General features: G+C 38.2%; 1 protein-coding gene across 2 annotated transcripts in view; it reads right to left on the reverse strand.

Annotated features, from left to right (window-relative positions):
* Positions 1–475: 475 nt before the first annotated feature.
* LOC114309877 (receptor kinase-like protein Xa21) overlaps positions 476–18,244 on the reverse strand; it is a 99,466-nt gene continuing 81,697 nt past the window's right edge. Inside the window, exons 1-3 of one of the 2 annotated variants that reach the window (XM_028255754.2) lie at positions 2,421–5,184; positions 896–1,269; positions 476–748 (exon numbers count right to left, since the gene is read on the reverse strand). In XM_028255754.2, the coding sequence (XP_028111555.2) occupies positions 926–1,269; positions 2,421–5,097 (3,021 nt within the window). In that variant the 5' untranslated portion in view covers positions 5,098–5,184 and the 3' untranslated portion in view covers positions 476–748; positions 896–925. Of the gene's footprint in view, positions 749–895; positions 1,270–2,420; positions 5,185–18,244 lie in introns of those variants that run through there. The other variant, XM_082920531.1, reaches the window with a different exon arrangement.

Raw genomic sequence — 18,244 nt, forward strand, 5'->3', positions numbered from 1 at the left:
TAAAAAAAATAAATTCAAAAAATTTCAAAATACAACTCAAAATTCAAACACTCAAAACTAAAAATATAACTCAAAACTCTTTTCAAAACTCTTTTCAAAATTCAAAATAAATATATATATATATATATTTTCAAAATTTATAGCCAAACAAATTTTCTTTTTTTAAAACTCAGCTCACAACTCCACATATAAATTACAACTTCATGCTCAAATCATAATTCTAAAACTAAACCAAAAACAACAATAAACACTAAATTTAAATTCAAAATCTATCATAGAAAGGTGAGAAAAATCCACAAGAAAATTGAGTGCTTTTTTTTCCCTTTATTTTCTTGGGTACAATTAATAAATTTGCTGAAAATTGAAAGCATTTTGGCCTTAACAAGTTTTCATCTAGGTGGCTGAAGAACCGCTCAAATTGATGAGAAATTAAAACCAGACAATAATTGAAGCATGGTATCCAGCGAAACCAGACTTTACACTAATGAAATGATGACAAGTTATTCAGCGAACCGCAAAACGTTACACCAGAAAGATCATAAGAAGATAAGGAAAAACACATACACACTTAAAATTAAAGATCCCACATGAGCAAATTTTACATATTCAAATAAGAACTAAAATTGCAGTTATTTATCAAATGCTCAGCGGACGAAGACAATATGAGGACCATAGCAACATAGTCCCCCAATCATCCTCTCGGAGAAAATAGGGTAGTCATAAGAATGCTTTGGTTTACTAGTCTTTCCTGCACAAACAGAATTGAAACCAAAAAAAACAAAAAAACAAAAAACTTATGAGAAATCTAACATAGATTTTTTTAAAGGGGTAATAAATATGTTTTGTCTAGGAGACAAAAAGCTCAATTCTCAAATAGCATTGTTAGGAGACACACCTTTGGAGGTCATGTTTTCTTAGTCCTTGCTCAACCCAGCTTTTCGTAAGCATTTTTTATCTTACACAATTCGTTAACTACATATTGAATCTGCATTCGATCTCTTGGTGATTCCATAGAACACGCAATTCCAATTCTCAACACAGAAACAAGGTTGTCCTTGAGCCAACTTATTGGCTCATCTTCTGAAAGAATGCGAGGATCCACAATCTCCATCACTTGGTCAGGCAAAGCACTCTCAACGAAGCTATGAAGACTTAAACCATCCGTAAATACATTATCGGTAGGTTTTTTACCTGTTAACATCTCCAAGAGAAGAATCCCATAGCTATACACATCGGCTAGTGGGGAAGCTCTATTGCCCGTGGCATACTCTGCAAATTGATTCATGTGTTTGTACACTTTTAGTTTGCAAACTGAAAATCTGATTAATTCACAAAGTTGTAATCCTAAAATAATTTTTAAAATATAACCCAATTGTAGTTGGAAGAAACAATATGGTTGAGGGCATCTATTATGTTTTTCATTTTTTTTTCACATATATTAATTACAAATTTTCTTCTTCTTCTTCTTCTTTTGGTCTGTGCAAGTGAGGTAGGAAGGTCATAACGTCAAGAAAACTGCATGTAATATGTTATATTAGAAAAATGAACACTGTCTTTTGACCAAATCAAACATAAATGGGTCTAGCACAAACAGGTTGTGGTGGTTTACAGGTACAAGTTCAATGAATGGTCGGGATATTGTTTAGTCAAACCACTAGTGGCCTAGAAAAACTAGGGCCCTATTCTGGTAGTTTTACGTAGAAAAAAAAGGTTTTCTTTTTTTTAGGTTGAATATACTCGCAGACTCCTGCGAAATATAGGCAAATGCTCATATAACAAAGCTACAAGGAAATGAATCCATGAGTCTTTTACAAAAAAATCAGATTTTTCAAGGGTGCCTCCCACCCATTTTATGTGTGTGTGAATTTATATTATTGGGCTATTGCCCGCATTTTGAAACAATACAAACCAATTAATGTCCCAACAATAAATGTCTCTCTACACTAGACGATACACCAAATCATCCTAAAATGCCGTATCTTATATGAAACTAACCAGTAAAAATAGTCTGGATGAAACTCGAAATTGATGTTTTTTATGTCTCTGTTATATATGATGTAGGCTGGCAAATGATTAAACTGATTGTAAATCTTCAGGCTTAACTCACAACCTAGCTCAAAGCAGTACTTTCACTAGCTGAAACAACCAAGTCCAATGTCAACTTGAAAATTCAATCCAACAAACACTGTTTTATCAAAGGCATTGCCCATTTTGATTAGGAAGTTATGAGAAAGACATGTTTTGAAGACCAGGTTATACAACACATAAGGGAGCATTCATTGGCTTGTGTTTCAAAGAGCATTTAAAGCAAAAGGATATCAAAACAAATGCACAGCATATAGTAAGCCTGTAGGAAGGGTAATGTTTATTCCAGCGCTTTTGTGGTTGCATGATTATGGGGATTAAAAGTGAACCCATACCTGGAGCAACATAACCTATGGTTCCCCTTACTGCAGTTGAATTGCTCTGGTACTGAACCTCCTCATTTGAAACAGTGGAGATAATTTTTGCTAACCCAAAGTCTCCAACATGAGCAGTCATCTCATCATCCAAGAGAACATTACTTGGCTTCAAATCACCATGAATAATCGTCGAATCGCAATGACAGTGAAGATACTCAATTGCAGAAGCAACATCTATGGCAATGTTTAACCTATGAATAAACTTTAGATTGCTGGATTCTTCTTCCTGCCCTTCATTTTGGACTCCATCTTCATGCAGCCATTTCTCTAAGCTTCCATTGACCATAAACTCATATACCAAAGCCATAAATTCATTACCTTGGAAATCCATACTAGAACAAACGCTCAAAATTTTCAATACATTTCTATGCCGTATGCTTCTTAGTGCTTTGCATTCTGACATGAAGCTCTTAAAAGCTCCTTTGTGCTTGAGACTGAGCACTTTCACTGCCACTACTGTCTGAACCTGATTGAGAATTCCTTTGTAAACAGAACCATAGTTTCCAACACCAATTAGATTGTCCTTAGAAAATCCATCAGTGGCTTTGAGAAGCTCCGCATAAGAAACCCGTAACAGATGGTGCTTGAGCGATGGCATGGAAAAGGCTTTTTTTCTTGAAATGCATCGCGGATGAAGGAATATGAAAAATAAGCAAACCAACATTGTCAAGCATAACACAAGAACAACCACGATGAGTATGACCTTCTTCTTGTGAGAGAACTTATTGCTGTTGGACTTTGAGGACAGGCAAGGAGGAAGACTCAAGAGTGGAATGCCTCCACATAGATCATTATTACCAACCACTGAAATAGCACTTCCATTTTGAAAAACTCCTTTCATTGGAACTTTCCCATGTAGCTTGTTAAAAGATAGATTCAACTTTTCTAAGTGGAGCTCACCTAGATAACTTGGGATCAACCCCGATAAATTGTTGTGTGAAAGATCCAACTCTCGTAAACCCCTTAGCTCTCTCAAGCTTTGAGGTATCATTCCTTGAAATGAATTACCTTCCAAATGAAGCCATTCCAAGCTCAAACAATTGCTCAGAGAGTTTGGGATAGGTCCTGATAATCTATTATTGGACACATCCAAGTCTTCAAGATTTTTCAAAGACCCAACGTCTGATGGAAGACCACCAGTCAATCCGTTGTTAGCTAAGCTAAACAAAATTGAAATGGAGGAGAGTCTCATAATTTCAGTGGGTATTGAACCATTGAGATTATTATGAGAAAGATCTAATACCAACAAGCTATGACAATTGCCGAGACTCGGAGGTATGCTTCCATAGATATTGTTTTGCCCCAAGATGAGAATATTTAACGAAGTTAAGTTCCCCACTGAAGATGGTAGCTGTGTGAAATTGTTTTTGTCAAAAAGAAGGTTATGCAAGTTATAAAGTTTTCCAATGGTGGTAGGAATAGGGCCACTAAGTTGATTCCGTGCCATTTCAAAGACAGCGAGACTAAGAAGGTTCCCAATACCTGAAGGCATGCTGCCATGTATTTGATTGTCTACCATGGCAATGAAGAAAATCGTAGAAGAGAAATTAGCTATGGACTCGGGCATCGGACCTCTGAGAAGATTGACGCTCACGTCAATACTTCGTAGACTCGTGCAATTTGTTAATGACGAAATAAAACTGAGGTCATCTTGCAGCCTATTCTGATAAAGGGTCAAATATCGGAGGCTTAAAAGCCTTCCAAGATCTCTTGGTATTGGCCCCACAAAATCATTCAGATAGAGGGCTATTTGTTGAAGTCTGGATGCATTTGACAATGAAGTAGGAAGTGGCCCTATAAACCGATTCTCTGCAAGAACAAGATTGTTGAGATTGGGAAGGCTTAAGCCTATATCAGAAGGGATGTATCCATGAAGTTGGTTATGGAACATTTCAAACACAGAGATACTAGAGATGTTGTAAATGCCTGCAGGAATTGTACCAGATAGACTGTTTTCGGATAATTGGACAATTGTGAGGCCTTGAAGTTTGGCAATTTCCTTCGGAATATCTCCTTGCAACCCACAGTCTCTTAAAGAGAGTATTGAAAGAACTGAAAGGTTGCCAAGGGAAGGAGGGATGGTTCCTGCTAAAAGGTTGTTACGAGTTAAGCCCAAACCTCTAAGCTTTGACAAAGATCCTAGCTCGGCTGGGATGTTTCCAGTCAAGTTGTTGTCGATCAAGTTAAGGATTTCAAGATTTGAGCATCGGGAAAGGTTGGTGGGTATTTCACCGTTAAATGAATTATTGCTGAGTGTTATGTTTCGAAGCCGAAACAAATGACTAATCTCTTGTGGGATTGGGCCATGGAAGCTATTGTTTTGAAGGACGATGGTTTTGAGGAAGGAGAGGTTTCCAATATGAGGCGAGAGCGATCCTACCAGGCCTTGCGACCTTAGTTCCAACTTCACGACTCTATCAGGATGTCGACGACTGCACCAAATGCCATTCCAATCACAGTAGTGTACTGAATCATTCCAGGATCTCAAGGCCCCAATTGGGTCTTGATCAATTGCAGCTTTGAAAGCAATCAAAGCTAATCTATCTGTCTCATTCACCAAGCAAGTGGCAGGGGTGTTGCTGAAGAAGCACCACCACACACAGGCAGTGTAGAGAACACTAACCCACTTTGCCATTACTTTTTTTCTAATGAATCGAGTATGTTTTTTTAGGATGCTTTATGTAACTAAATAGTTTGGGTAATTCTTTTTATGGTTATTGCCCTTGTGAAATTTGAACCATTAGAAACGTTTGATAAAACAGAGCCATCTGAAAGACTTCGATCAACGTTTGCAACACGGCAGTAAATTGCCTAGACAATAAGCTACTAGACTTAGACCCATTGCTCTCCATGTTTGCTTGATTGCAGGAATTAGGTTGGATGGATTTTGAATATGATAAAATTGAATGGAAAGATTAATAATGTAATAATATTAAATTAAACATGTCAAAAAAAAAGAGGGTTTGTTTGTACACCTTTAAATTAACAGTACAATAATATGTATTATTTTATGATTTTGTGTGTTTTCATATATTTTAAGTGTTTATATAATAAGAGAAAGTCTTCTGTGAATGATCACCATATATATTTATATATATATATATATATATATTATAAAATATAATTTAGAATAGTTTGGATAATTCTTTTTAGGATAAATTATAAATACATCTCTTGAAATTTGTTTAAAATATAAATTACTTCTTGTGATTTAAAAAATTATAAATACTCATTTGTCATAATTTTTTAATTAACAAAATTAATTTAAAAAATAAAATTCATAATTACTCTCCTATATAATAAAATTAACTAAATTATTAATTGAAACATATTTCTTACATCATTAAAAACTGTTAATTGATTTCATGATTTATTATTAAAATAGACAATTTGTTATAAAATTAGAAATCTCAAAAGATATAATATAATTTTCAAAAGAGAAATTTAGCTATAAACCCCTTTTACCTTCCTTTCATTGTTAAAAGGACTAAGAAAAAAATTATACTTTCTAAACCCCCTCATAATTATAAAATCTTACATAAAGGACACAATTTATTATTTAAATATTTTATCAGACTATTATACCCCTCAACTAGATCTTTCTACCTTCTTCGTTCTCTCTCTCTCTGTCTCTAAACCCTAAATTTTTGATTTCACAACTCTGCTCAGAAACCACAAATGAATAACTATTGAATCGTCTCTACAATCTCCAGGTACAATCGATTCAATACCTATCTGGCTATGTTAAATTCACAAATCATTCAAATCTCTTCACATTTCGCGATTTTTGTTGATGTTTCTACATAAATTTATCGACTCTCATCCTTAATTTTGTTGAAATTGAATGAGGATGTCGTTGGAGATTCGAAAGCTAGGGTTTCGGAGTAGATGGGGGAGATTCGGAGTGTGGTGAAGATGGCTCAATTAGAAGCGAAGAAGAAACATGATGAGGTTGTTGATCAGATGCTGGCGATGTTGAATGCGAAGGCTGAAGCTTCGAGATTGAAAGAAGTTGAACAGAAGGTTGGGAATGATGTGGATGAGGAACAGTAGAATATATGTATATATATATATATTTGTGTGCATGAGTGTTGTTGAACACATGTATTCTTTTCATTGAGATTTGTGATTGTTGATTGAGTTTTAGAAGTTTTTCTTCTCAATTAGATATGTTGATTTGTTGATTAATTTGTTTTATTTTTGTTTGTTTGTTTGTTTTTTATTTATTTTTGTTATTTTTTATCTAATTTCATTTGACAGAACCAGAGTAAAATTTTACTCTGGTTCTATTGCTCTGTTTTTTTCATTTGACAGAACCAGAGTAAAATTTTACTTTTATACAGAGTAAAATTTTACTTTTGTGTAGAGTCTAACATTTTACTCATTTTTCAGAGTAAAATTTTACTTTTGTGTAGAGTCTAACATTTTACTAGTTTTTCAGAGTAAAATTTTACTTTTATACAGAGTAAAATTTTATTTTTAGTTTCAGAGTGTAACATTTTACTCTTATTCAGAGTAAAATTTGACTTTTATACAGAGTAAAATTTACTTTCATACAGAGTAAAATTTTACTTTTAGTTTCAGAATGTAAAATTTTACTTTCATACAGAGTAAAATTTTACTTTTAGTTTCAGAATGTAAAATTTTACTTTCATACAGAGTAAAATTTTACTCTGAAATATCTAGTGAAGATGACTTAATAGGAGAGCTGATAGATATGAGGGTAATATAGTAAAAGAAACAAGTTTTAAAATATTAGGGGGTTTTGAAAGTACTTATATAATTCTTGTCCTTTTGAAAGACAAATTAGATAGTGAGGGGGCTATCACCAAATCCCCCTTTTCAAAATCATAAGAGTAATTCATATTAAATCTTATAGGTCATGTTTGATTCACAAGATTAATAGTGAAGTATTAACAATCCTATTAAATTAGTGTAGTATTCACTATCCAATTGGATTAACATCCATTGGATTAATAATCCCACCCCTGCCCCATTACTAATAATCCTACAAATTTGTTTGATTAATTATTCATTGGATTAATAATCCTAAACCAAAATGTTAAAATAAATATAGGATACACTACAAGAAAATCAAGTTTTAGCAGCATTTTTTTTTTTGCAGCGGCCCGAAAAATGCTGCTATAAATGGGCTATTGTGATGGTTGTTGACCGCCATTACAAATAAAACTTTTAGCTACATTTTTTTCTTAAAGCGCTGCCATATATTTTTTTTGTAGTGACGGTTTGAACACAACCGCTACAATAAGCCAAGCAAAATAAAGGCGCCAAACAAATTCTAATTTCGCGCTTATCCGAATTATTTTTTTTGGTGAATAACATATCAGAATCAATCCCAAAAAACCGTTCAACTCCTTGATTTCAATTTTGTGCCCTATAGTCTATCAACACTTCTTTCACGAAGTATCATTGCGCCTTTGTTCATCCTCCACCGATGTATCGACGACGTCAAGCTACAGCACCACTGTGATTTCAAGGTCAGTCTGCTCTCTCTGTTTCTCTTTCTCTACCCCTCTCATTCTTCTGGTCTCTCAGTTTCTCTCTCTACCCATCTCTCTTTCTTCTTGTCTCTCAGATTCTCCTTTTCTGCTTTCACTGTCTTCGAACAAGTTTGGGTACTTGCCATTCCATTTATATTGCTTCTAATATCTCCAAAATTTCTCTATTATGAAGGATTTCGTGAACATGTTGAATGATTTTGATTTGGGAAAATAATTTAGAAAATAGATTGAACATGTTCTGTATTCTGATTATGATATTCACACATACACACACACACACATAATATATATATTTGATCATCTATGACATTCATATTTTAACCAATATAATTAGTGAAGTGAAATCTCATGCTTCTAATTATGAATAGCACTGAGGAATCATTATATATGCTAGGTATTTGACAAAATGCCACAATGGAGTAATAGTGTCTATCCTTTTCTTTATTGGTTTGTTCTGTTTTTGTTTTTGTTGAGAAAATTGTTGTTCATGAATTTAATGCATAGTTTGTAATGTTTTATTGGCTTAATAATGTGATTAGAGGAAATTCAACATTTATGTACGCCATTTTTTTGTTGAATCTAAAGACACAATTCTTGAAGGAAGTTACCAGCCATTCCCATATCACTAAAGACCTCTAGTGCTTCCAATATATGACTATGGCTTCTTTGCATTGCATAAAAAATGTATCAGTATTTACTTGAAACTAACATGAACATGCATACATCCACCTTCTTAAGCTTTAATAGCCAAACTGAAACAACAGAAAGGAAGAGACATTTTCATAATATAGCATTCAAAAATCAAATTATGACATCCATTTTCTGCTGTCTAGGACCTCCATACAAACATTACAAGTCAAAACATTTTATTGAATTACAAGTATCCAAGCCCATGCTCCTCAAAGCATTTGAAGTAAGGAGCATTGTGGCAGTAGTTTCAACTGTAAACATTATGTCCATGTGCTTCCTTTTCAGCAAGAGGAAAATTAAAAAAAAAAAAATTAAAGAGAATAGAGAAAAATATATATATTAGTTGCCAACCTGATACATGCTAAGAAATATATATAGGCCATCCTAAGAAATATTTAAGATTTTTTAGCCTTTTAGGGTATGTTTCCTTTTTACATAAAAGAAGTTTAGAAATTTCTTTAGAACCAATCTCAGATTATTTTCAAAAATTTACATAAAGATCAAAAGTTCATGTTGATGCCAAAAAAAAGTACTTCAGAGCACAAACACACTGGGACTAAATCTTACCATTTATCTATGTGCATGCACAAACACACTGCTGCTATTATGTTTTAGTGTTGCGATGGAATTTTTTGTGACTGAATTTATTGCTGGAACAGAGAAGAAACAGAGCTTGCTTTTATTTTGTACACTGCTATATTTGGCTAGACTTGATTGAGCTAGCCCCCACCTTTCATTCATGTATTGTTGCTGTAATTGTAAGCTTATGATTTATCAATAAAGATCTTTTTCTTTTGCTGATTTAAAAAAAAAAAATGCTCATTTAATTTGATTAATATGTTAGTTTTTTATTTAAAAAAAGTACTATGATGAGACAAAGACAGAAGCACAAAAAGTAGCTACTGCGCCTTTAACGGTTAACCGTGAGCACTATGTTGACCTTGTCGTGTATTGGTTTTCAATGGAAGGACAGGTATGCATAGATGTATGTTTTCTATCAAATAATACAATGTCATTATATCATTTTTTTTAACATACTCCCTAAAAATGGGCCCATTAAATAAATAAATTGAACAAAAATTGATTTCGTGGTTTATGTCAAATTTGATAAAGGATGTTAAATGTCAAATAAGATTTTGATATTTTTCTTAGAGCTTCCAACACTTTCTCACATGTCATTTTAGATTTACATTATCCTTAAACCCTTGAAGATGCTCTAACATTGTAAATAAACTGTTGACTTTTTGTGTTGATGGATAATGATTATTGACTGAATAATTGTTAATAATATAATATAATTGGTTGGAGCATAATGAGATAGATGTCACAAGTAACATCCTTGTCTTGAGTAGTCATCTCTTAAACAGAGGCTGCTGCTATTTATTGAATGATGTTGTTGTCGTATGATTTTTGGGTTCAGGGGGTTTGTGGCCGTAGTTGCATTTTGTTTGGCTCTATAGGGTGGTTTTGTTTATAATGTATTTTTTTTGTGGTTATGTTGGTTGTGATTGTGATGTTTTTGTGTTAGGATTTGTTAGTTAATTGGTTTTGTATTGCAAAATTGGCTGATGATTAGTTTTTGGGTGGTTGGTTTAGCATTTGTTTGGCTTGAGTGTTTCCATCAATTTAGTCGGGATTCGCTAAGCGCTTATGCTATTTTACCTTAGCTTCCTCTTTTGATGTAATTATGTTCTACTCTTTATAACATCAATAACATTTTCCTTTTGCTGAAAAAAAAAAAAAAAAAAAAAGGCTACCAGTGGTTTTCTTAGAGGTGTTAGAAGGTAAAAAACATTGTAGTTCTATATATCAACTCGTGTTTTGTAGTTTAATAATATTGTATTTGGAGACAATGACATATATATACTTCTTTAACATTTTTCATTAGAAGTACTTCACTAAAAACATTGGCCACCAGTGGTTTGTGATTTTGTGTGTCAACTCAACATATCATACCTGGGTTTTGTATTTTTATTCTCTATTTTGACGTGCTTAGGATATATCTTTTGGATTTATGAGTGAAGGAACTTAGTACGACCAATAAGGAAAGCCGGCGAGAGCAAACAAGTGCACAAACAGCAGGATTTAAAATTTATGCACAACATGCATATGATATGGTATTTCAAACTTCATTCCTTGTTTTATATTTTCAATTTGGTTAGTACATTGTATAATGATTTTATTCTCAAATGATATGATTGTTTCATAGGAACAAAAAGATAAGATTGCTCTAGATCGAGCAAAACTATATATACCGCTTCACAAAAGGAAGAATGGGACACTAGTCAACAAAGTGGCAGCTACAAAAATTGTATGCACACCTAATAATTTACATTTTCAAAATTGTAATGTGTTTGTGGCAAATAATCGCTCTCGCTCTTTGTATTCTTCATATTTTTTTTCCCAATTATGTTTTAGAAAACATTAGATGATTTGAAAACACTAGATCTTCAGCCCCTTCCCTGCAGCTGCTAAGTATCAAGTGATGCCCACACACCTGTTATTCATACATGCTCTGTCCTGTTTAGAATATTGCACCCCTTTCAGATTGTACTTTCTCCAAATTGCTATCCTCACTTTGACCAATTCTTTTAATTCATCCCAATCTACTTGCCTACCATTGAATAAGCAGTCATTTCTAGCCCCCAAATTTACCACATCATTGTTAAGGGAACTGTAGACACCCCATTTTTGACCGTCCTCAAGACTTGGACGTCACCGTTTGAACACTCAGTGATCATCCATGTTTGTGTTCGTCTTGAGTTCCCGGAGGTCTCGGCTTGCGCGCCTGGCCTCAGGATCTCTCGACTCGACTGTTTAGTGTCTGGTTTTACACCAAACACTTGTGTTTTGCCTTGGAGGGGCAGGGAATGCCTTTTGAGGCATCCCCACACACCACCGGCCATGGCCGGAGGCCACCGGCTGGTGTTTTGTTGCCATCGGCAATGTATATTGCCGGTCGGCATTGTTTGTTGCCGGTCGGCACTCCATTTTGTCAAAATGGCAATTTTGAGCAGCCGACTACTGTTCATCTACTTTATGTAGATATTTTGTGCCAGCTGTGATAGCTGGCACCCACTCTGTTCCCCTCCATACACGTGTATGGAGGGATTTCCCTCTAAGCAAGCTTGTTGAATAAGCTTTGCAAGAGGGACTTCTATAAGAGGAGGGGTCTTCTCCTTGTTCTAGGTTAGCAATTTTGGAAGCAAAACCAGAGCTCATACATATACATACACACCCTCTCTCTATATTTCCCTCTCTCTCCTCCCTTGTGTGTGTTTTATGGCCTAAAAGTGCATTTGACCTTACTTTTGCACTAATACACACACCATTACACCTTGCTCCGAGATTGAGGGGCTTTGAGGGTTGATTCTTGAGTTTTGGACTGATTTTGATCAAAAGAAGAGGGCTGGACCAATTGTTCTTCAAAGGATCTTCAAGGGTAATCACTTTGCTTTAGTTTCCCCAAACTTGCACTAGTTTTTTACCTATCTTGCTTGCTGATTTAGTTTTTGTGCATAACATAAAAAAGGCTTATATTTTCATGCTTAAGAACTTTCATTAAGGGTCTTTTGCGGTTCGAGTTCAAACTCACCCTCTTAGGCCTTATTTGGCCTTTTTGGTGCTTCCTTTGTGAGGCCTTGTTTGCTTGAGTGTTTTGGTCTTCTCACCACTGAAAACCAGTGGATTTTCAATGGTGAGGAAGGTGGTTTGAAGTCTTGTATAGGGGAGGGACACCCCTCTCCCTTCATTGCCTTATTTTCTTGCCTTTTGGCTAAAAGGGCAACATGTATGCTTGATTGTTTTTGGCCCTATTTCAGAACTTTTTGGGTGTCCTTAGGTCACATATGATCTCTGTTTTTGGTCGGATTTGTGCCCTTTTTCATGTTTAACATACTTGCTTTACATTCCTCTATTTGGCCTAGAAATGCATCTTTTGTTTAGGCCATGATTCTTGCATGTGTTAGCCTAATTTCATGAAGATATTGGCATTATTTCACCATGTTCAAGGTTTGTTGGCCATTTGTTTCAGTCATGCTTGCCATGTTTGGTGTCCTCTCTTTGTGTTTTGGCTTGTGAGCCTTGAGCATATTGGCCTCTAGCATGCGTAGCTTGGACCATCTTCATGATTTGGCATCATTTAGGGTCGTATTTCAGTCCATAAATCATGCTTGTATGCTTACATATGCGACCTCTTTCATGCTTTGAGGATATGCCCTTTTATGCCTAGAAATGAGCCTTGGTGCATGCATCTCATTGGAGCCACTTAAGTTGCCATATTAGTGGATTTTGGAGTCCATTTTTGCATGCTAAAATTCTGTTCTTACTTGTCTAATTCATGCCATGAATGGTCATATTGGTAGAAGTAAAGTGCCCCTTTTTGTGCCTTAGCCTTAGGTCCATTGGCTTGCATGTTGGCATGAGTGTTTGTCCATCATTTTGGGCACTTTTGGCCACTGTTTTGAGGTGGATTGAAGTCTGCCCCTTTACTATTTTAGGCCACCATTGCATGTTTGTCTCATGTTTGTTGCATGGTTGCTTCATGAGGTGTTGTAATATGATGATCCCGTTGCCTAAACCGTTTATGTTTGCATTGCATTTGCATCTTGCATGCCTAGCATTGCATACTTGCCATAATAGTTGTATGGCATTTGGCATGCCTTGGATCTTGATCTCATGTTGCATTTCTTAAGTCATGTTTGCATAACATGCATTGCATTACTTGGTTTGGGGTGTCAAACCAAGTGTGAGGGTTAAAGAGCGTTCATACTATAAGTGATGCAACGTGTCTTAACTCTCGGTCACCGGGGCCTTTGACTTCGACATGATAAGGCCTTGGTCCTCATTTGTGTGTTACATGCATTCTTATATCAAATGGCAAGCTTGATCCCTTGGGTTATCATGCACAACTGATGGCTCGAGGATCGAGGGCCATGCTTCCCTGAGTTCAATACATGATGGGGAACATGAGCATGCTTACATGTGCCTAAAATCCCATGCCATATGTTGTCTGTCCTCTGTTGCTGTCAAAACTGTCTTCTGCAGGAAGTTTCTGCCGACCGGCAGAATTAAGTGCCGACCAGCCATTGGTGAATGGCCGGTGACTCCAAAATCAGCCGACGGAAATTATACATTGCCGGTGGGAATTTACTCCAGCCGATGGTATTCTGCAGTGTGAAAGGAATCTGTCCTAGAACTTTGGAATTTTTCAGAGAAGCAAGACAGTGAAAACAGAGGCAGTAATGGTATGGTACGGGCTTTCCGGACAAGACGGGTTCGAGCATGCATCATTCGCGCATCCCGAGGCAGGGGCCGTGGCTACCTTTCTTTTTTTACATTCATTCTGTTAAGTAAATTAGAAATTCTGTAATAATTTATTTGTTTATTATTCGGACTGTAATATTTATTTGGTCCCTCCGAGTGAGGGCAATTGTGTAATAAGTGTGCGTGAGTGTGTGTATGTCTTCCAACCTCACGTCTTTCTTCCCTTTTATTTACCTGCTTATGATGGTAGATTAGGGCATATTTAAAATTAGCATACCTTATGCTATGCATGCGTGCATTCATGCATTTGTATTGCATGCATCAGGCTCGGTACATCACGCTAACTACATTTGTACTTCAATTCCGATTTGAATACATGCATCAATGGACTGCATTTCACATGCCATGCTTAGGTTAGTTGAGCCTACTCTAATTGCATCCTGTATGTGTTGCATTAGTCAAATTGACATGAACTAGGACCACGCATGTTTGCTAACTAGTTTATTGTTTTGGCACGGAGTACGATATAAGTATTTATGCTTTAGCATCTCGCATGAGTGTGAATGCTATCATGACAGCATGCTCATCATGTGGCTAGATGCTTATGTGATAAACTGTTTGAATGCTTGTGGGTGAAGGTTGGGTTGTTTGAGTTGAAAAACTCGTTGAAATCCGTGTTTTAGCCTACTTGCGAGTAGCAAATTCCAAAATGTTTTTCAAGACAAACGGATATGCAATGTTTATTTCCAAATTAGGCAATCTAGTCTATACTTGTATGCTGTGCGCATCACATAGTAAATCTAGGTTAATAACCGGAATAAGAACGCATAAAGTTTTCAAAACTAGATATCACGGTTAGTAGAGGCCGGTCTTCAGACCGGGCGAGAGGGGGTGCTCATAGCTGACCTTCCCCAATCGTACCCAAGCTCCCGAGCCGAGGCAACTTTGGCAATGACGGGCACGTGCCTTTGGCACCGAGTCAAGGTTTCCTAAATTCCCCATTTTAAAATATTTAGGTGGCGACTCTGTATCTGGCAAAGCAGTCCATGTTTGGCACTCCTTTTCAAAAAATCTGTTTCTCAAAACGATTTGCCGGATTTGGACTCTTTGGTTCAGATTAAGAACCGTGACATAAATCGAGTCCGAACTATAGCACGAGGCCCACGTGGGCGCGTCTACAGTTTCTGGCGACTCCGCTGGGGATTTTAGAGTGCTTGACTCGAACTCGTGATATCCTGTTTTGATTTCATTTATGTGTCTCTTTGCATTGCATGTGCATTGGTGCGCATAGGACACCGTGTTTGCCATCTGCCATTCCTGAATGGTTTGCCGGAGGCTTGTCTTGTCAAGGCATGACCATAAGGCTGACCGGTTATGGGCTCTGACAGCATGGGAACACAAACCCCGATTTTTCCGGGGCACCCTTTTTGACCATTCGACCTAGTGCATATCGAAATCCATAGTGACCATTCCAAGCTAGGACAGGTTGCTTACCCGATGTTAGGTTGTTTGAAAATCGCTGCGTGTGTAGTGAAACCCTAGCTCCTGACAAAATAAGACAGGGAAACCTTACCCCTCCATAGGGGTGTTTTGGCTCTCAATTATCTGTTATGTGTTGTTAGAGTGTGTCTCTACAGGGTGCATATATCAGTTTGCGAGTTTGGGCATCAGGCCTGCGGGCACCAGTTCAGTGTTTTGAGAATCAGTTATCTGCGGATATCAGGTTCAATTTTTGGGGACAGTGATTCTGGGGAACAGTGATCAGTATCAACGAACAGTGTGTTCGGCTTACCAACTGTGTATTATGAATGCCCAACTGTGCGTTGTATGTGTTTATTTTATGCCGTTATGCTGTCCGATTGTTTGTTTATTGCTTTATTTATCTTTTTGCTAGGTAGTTTAGCACCATTGCTTCCAACCCGGTAGATATTCCCCAAGCACTCTGGGTTAGACGTCGTCGGCTCCATCGATCTGAAGATCTGGTAGACGGGCAACCAGTGTACCACTCTCTACCCCCGGTTACTAGACGGAGGACAGCTAGGAAGAGGGCATCAGTTCAACAGTCAGTACAGAGGGCTTTGTCTACCCCACCTGTGTACAGTAGGGATCAGGGTTCTGCTTCACCCACAGAGAGGGAACATATACCGACAATTCAGTCAGAACAAAACAGTATGGCTAGTTTAGAGGAGATGGTGCGCCAACTCCAAGAAAGCATGAAGATGATGCAGCAGGATGCTGTTCGGCAGGCAGAGTTCACCAAGCAGCAGGCCACGGTTGTGAGCGAACAAGCAGAGTTAATCGTGAGGTTACAACAGCAAAACGGAGCATCTGTTTCGCAACAAGTTCCTCCCCCACCAAGGGTTCCGATACCCGAAGAAACACCAAATACCCGGAACGTCCAAGAGGATACCGACCTTCCAACGGGGCCAGCTCCGCCCCCGATTCCGCCACAACTATCCAAGGCACCCACGCCTGTCAATATACCGGACTCTCCTTTTGAGTTCAAAATTGACCCCACAGCCTTAAAATTGAGTAAGTTGGAAAAGATGTTCAAAAGATCCCAGGGAGTCAAGACCATCCCTGACATCGAAGATGGGTATACCGACGCAGCCGTGACGCTGCCTGACAGATTCAAGATGCCGCACATTGATCGATTTGATGGGTCTGGAGACCCCATGGTGCACCTAAGATTGTTTTCAGACATCCTAAGGCCAATGGGCCTCACTAGACTGCAGAAGCTGTCTCTATTTGGCCGGACCCTGTCGGGTGTAGCGGCCATATGGTATGCCAAATTGGAGGATGACGTCATGAGAAGTTGGGATGAGATGGCTGAGGCCTTCATCTTGCAGTACTCATACAATACACAAATCGAGATTACGACCCGGGATCTCGAGACAACGAGGCAAGAACCCAAAAAGAGCTTCTCAGAATTCGTAACCAGATGGCGGGCTAAGGCTTCGATGATGACCTTAAGGCCCACAGACAAAGACCAGATTCGGATAATTGTGCGCAATCTTCAACCGAAGCTAATGCAGAAGATGATTGTACTCCCCTTCCCTACCTTTTCTGACCTACATGAAATGGAGGTGCAGATTGAGGATGCCTTAAAGCAAGGATTGATTGATAATGACTGGGAGCAGCCCCGCAGAACTTTCAACCGTAACACTAATGCAGGCCCGAGTGGCGCTACAACTACCAGGACCTCCGAAGTGAGTATGGTCACCACCAACCCTCCCCCAAGAACCATGGTAGCCGTACCATTCTCCGGTGCGTCCGGAAGCAACCCATAAACAGTCAAATACCCACCCAAAAACACCAGAACCTTCGCTCCACTTTATATGCCCCTGTCCAAAGCTTTGGGGGTCTTAATCAGAAAGGGGCATTTGAAGCCCCTAGAGCCGCGGCCCTTACCAGAAAGACTCTCCGCTACCCACAACCCCTCTAAATATTGTGCATTTCACCAACAGCACGGTTATGACACCGACCTGTTCTTCCGATTGCGTCATGAGATTCAAGATCTCATCCACAACGGGGTGATTTTGCCTCCCGAGAAACCCAATGTTACCACAAACCCTCTCCCCACACATAACCAAACTCCACCACCCAAAAGAGTCAACTTCATCCAAGCCGGGGTTGTGCCTTACAATCCTAGCATCTATATCACTCCTTCCCACCTGCCTAAGCCGGAAGTGTTCCTTCCCGATTGCACCAATTTGTGCATGATGGACATCTCCCTAGCCCAACCTAAGGCAACGGTGGTGACTATTGAGAACAGGAGAGAGAAGACTTCAAGGGAGAAGAGGACTGTTGAGCCAGAGTCTGCGAAATCTGGGAGTGGTGTTGGGAATGCTTATAGTCCGAGTGACTACATTTTGTCAATAGGCCAAGACAGGCCAGATATGGAACTACCAACAGAGGGGGAGCTGTGTGTGATCCAAGGGGACAGTCTGGGATAGGGAACGGATGATGCAACGGCTGTGGAAGAGGACCTCGCCAAGCTCCAATTTTACAGTAACCAAGATCCAGAGGACTTAGCCGTCAACTGGTTCGATTATGAGGAATCAACAGAGGCTACAGGATGGCTAGACAACCAACCAGATGTGGTGGAGGAGTTTCAGCCGCAACAAGGCCCGGCAGGGGGCAAGAATATCAGTGGCAGCCGGAAGGGTTGAAGAACAGAGTGCATCGCCGGAGAGCGCCGGTGCCGAGAATTTCGCTCGGGATTGGAGAATTTCGAGTACGGGGATTATTGGACAGTCGGCTGCATTGACACAGTCGGAACAGGGGAGATTCGAAGATTTCGAG

This window comes from Camellia sinensis, chromosome 3, assembly GCF_055761805.1.
Source record: "Camellia sinensis isolate YWXY chromosome 3, ASM5576180v1, whole genome shotgun sequence".
Classification (NCBI taxonomy): domain Eukaryota; kingdom Viridiplantae; phylum Streptophyta; class Magnoliopsida; order Ericales; family Theaceae; genus Camellia; species Camellia sinensis.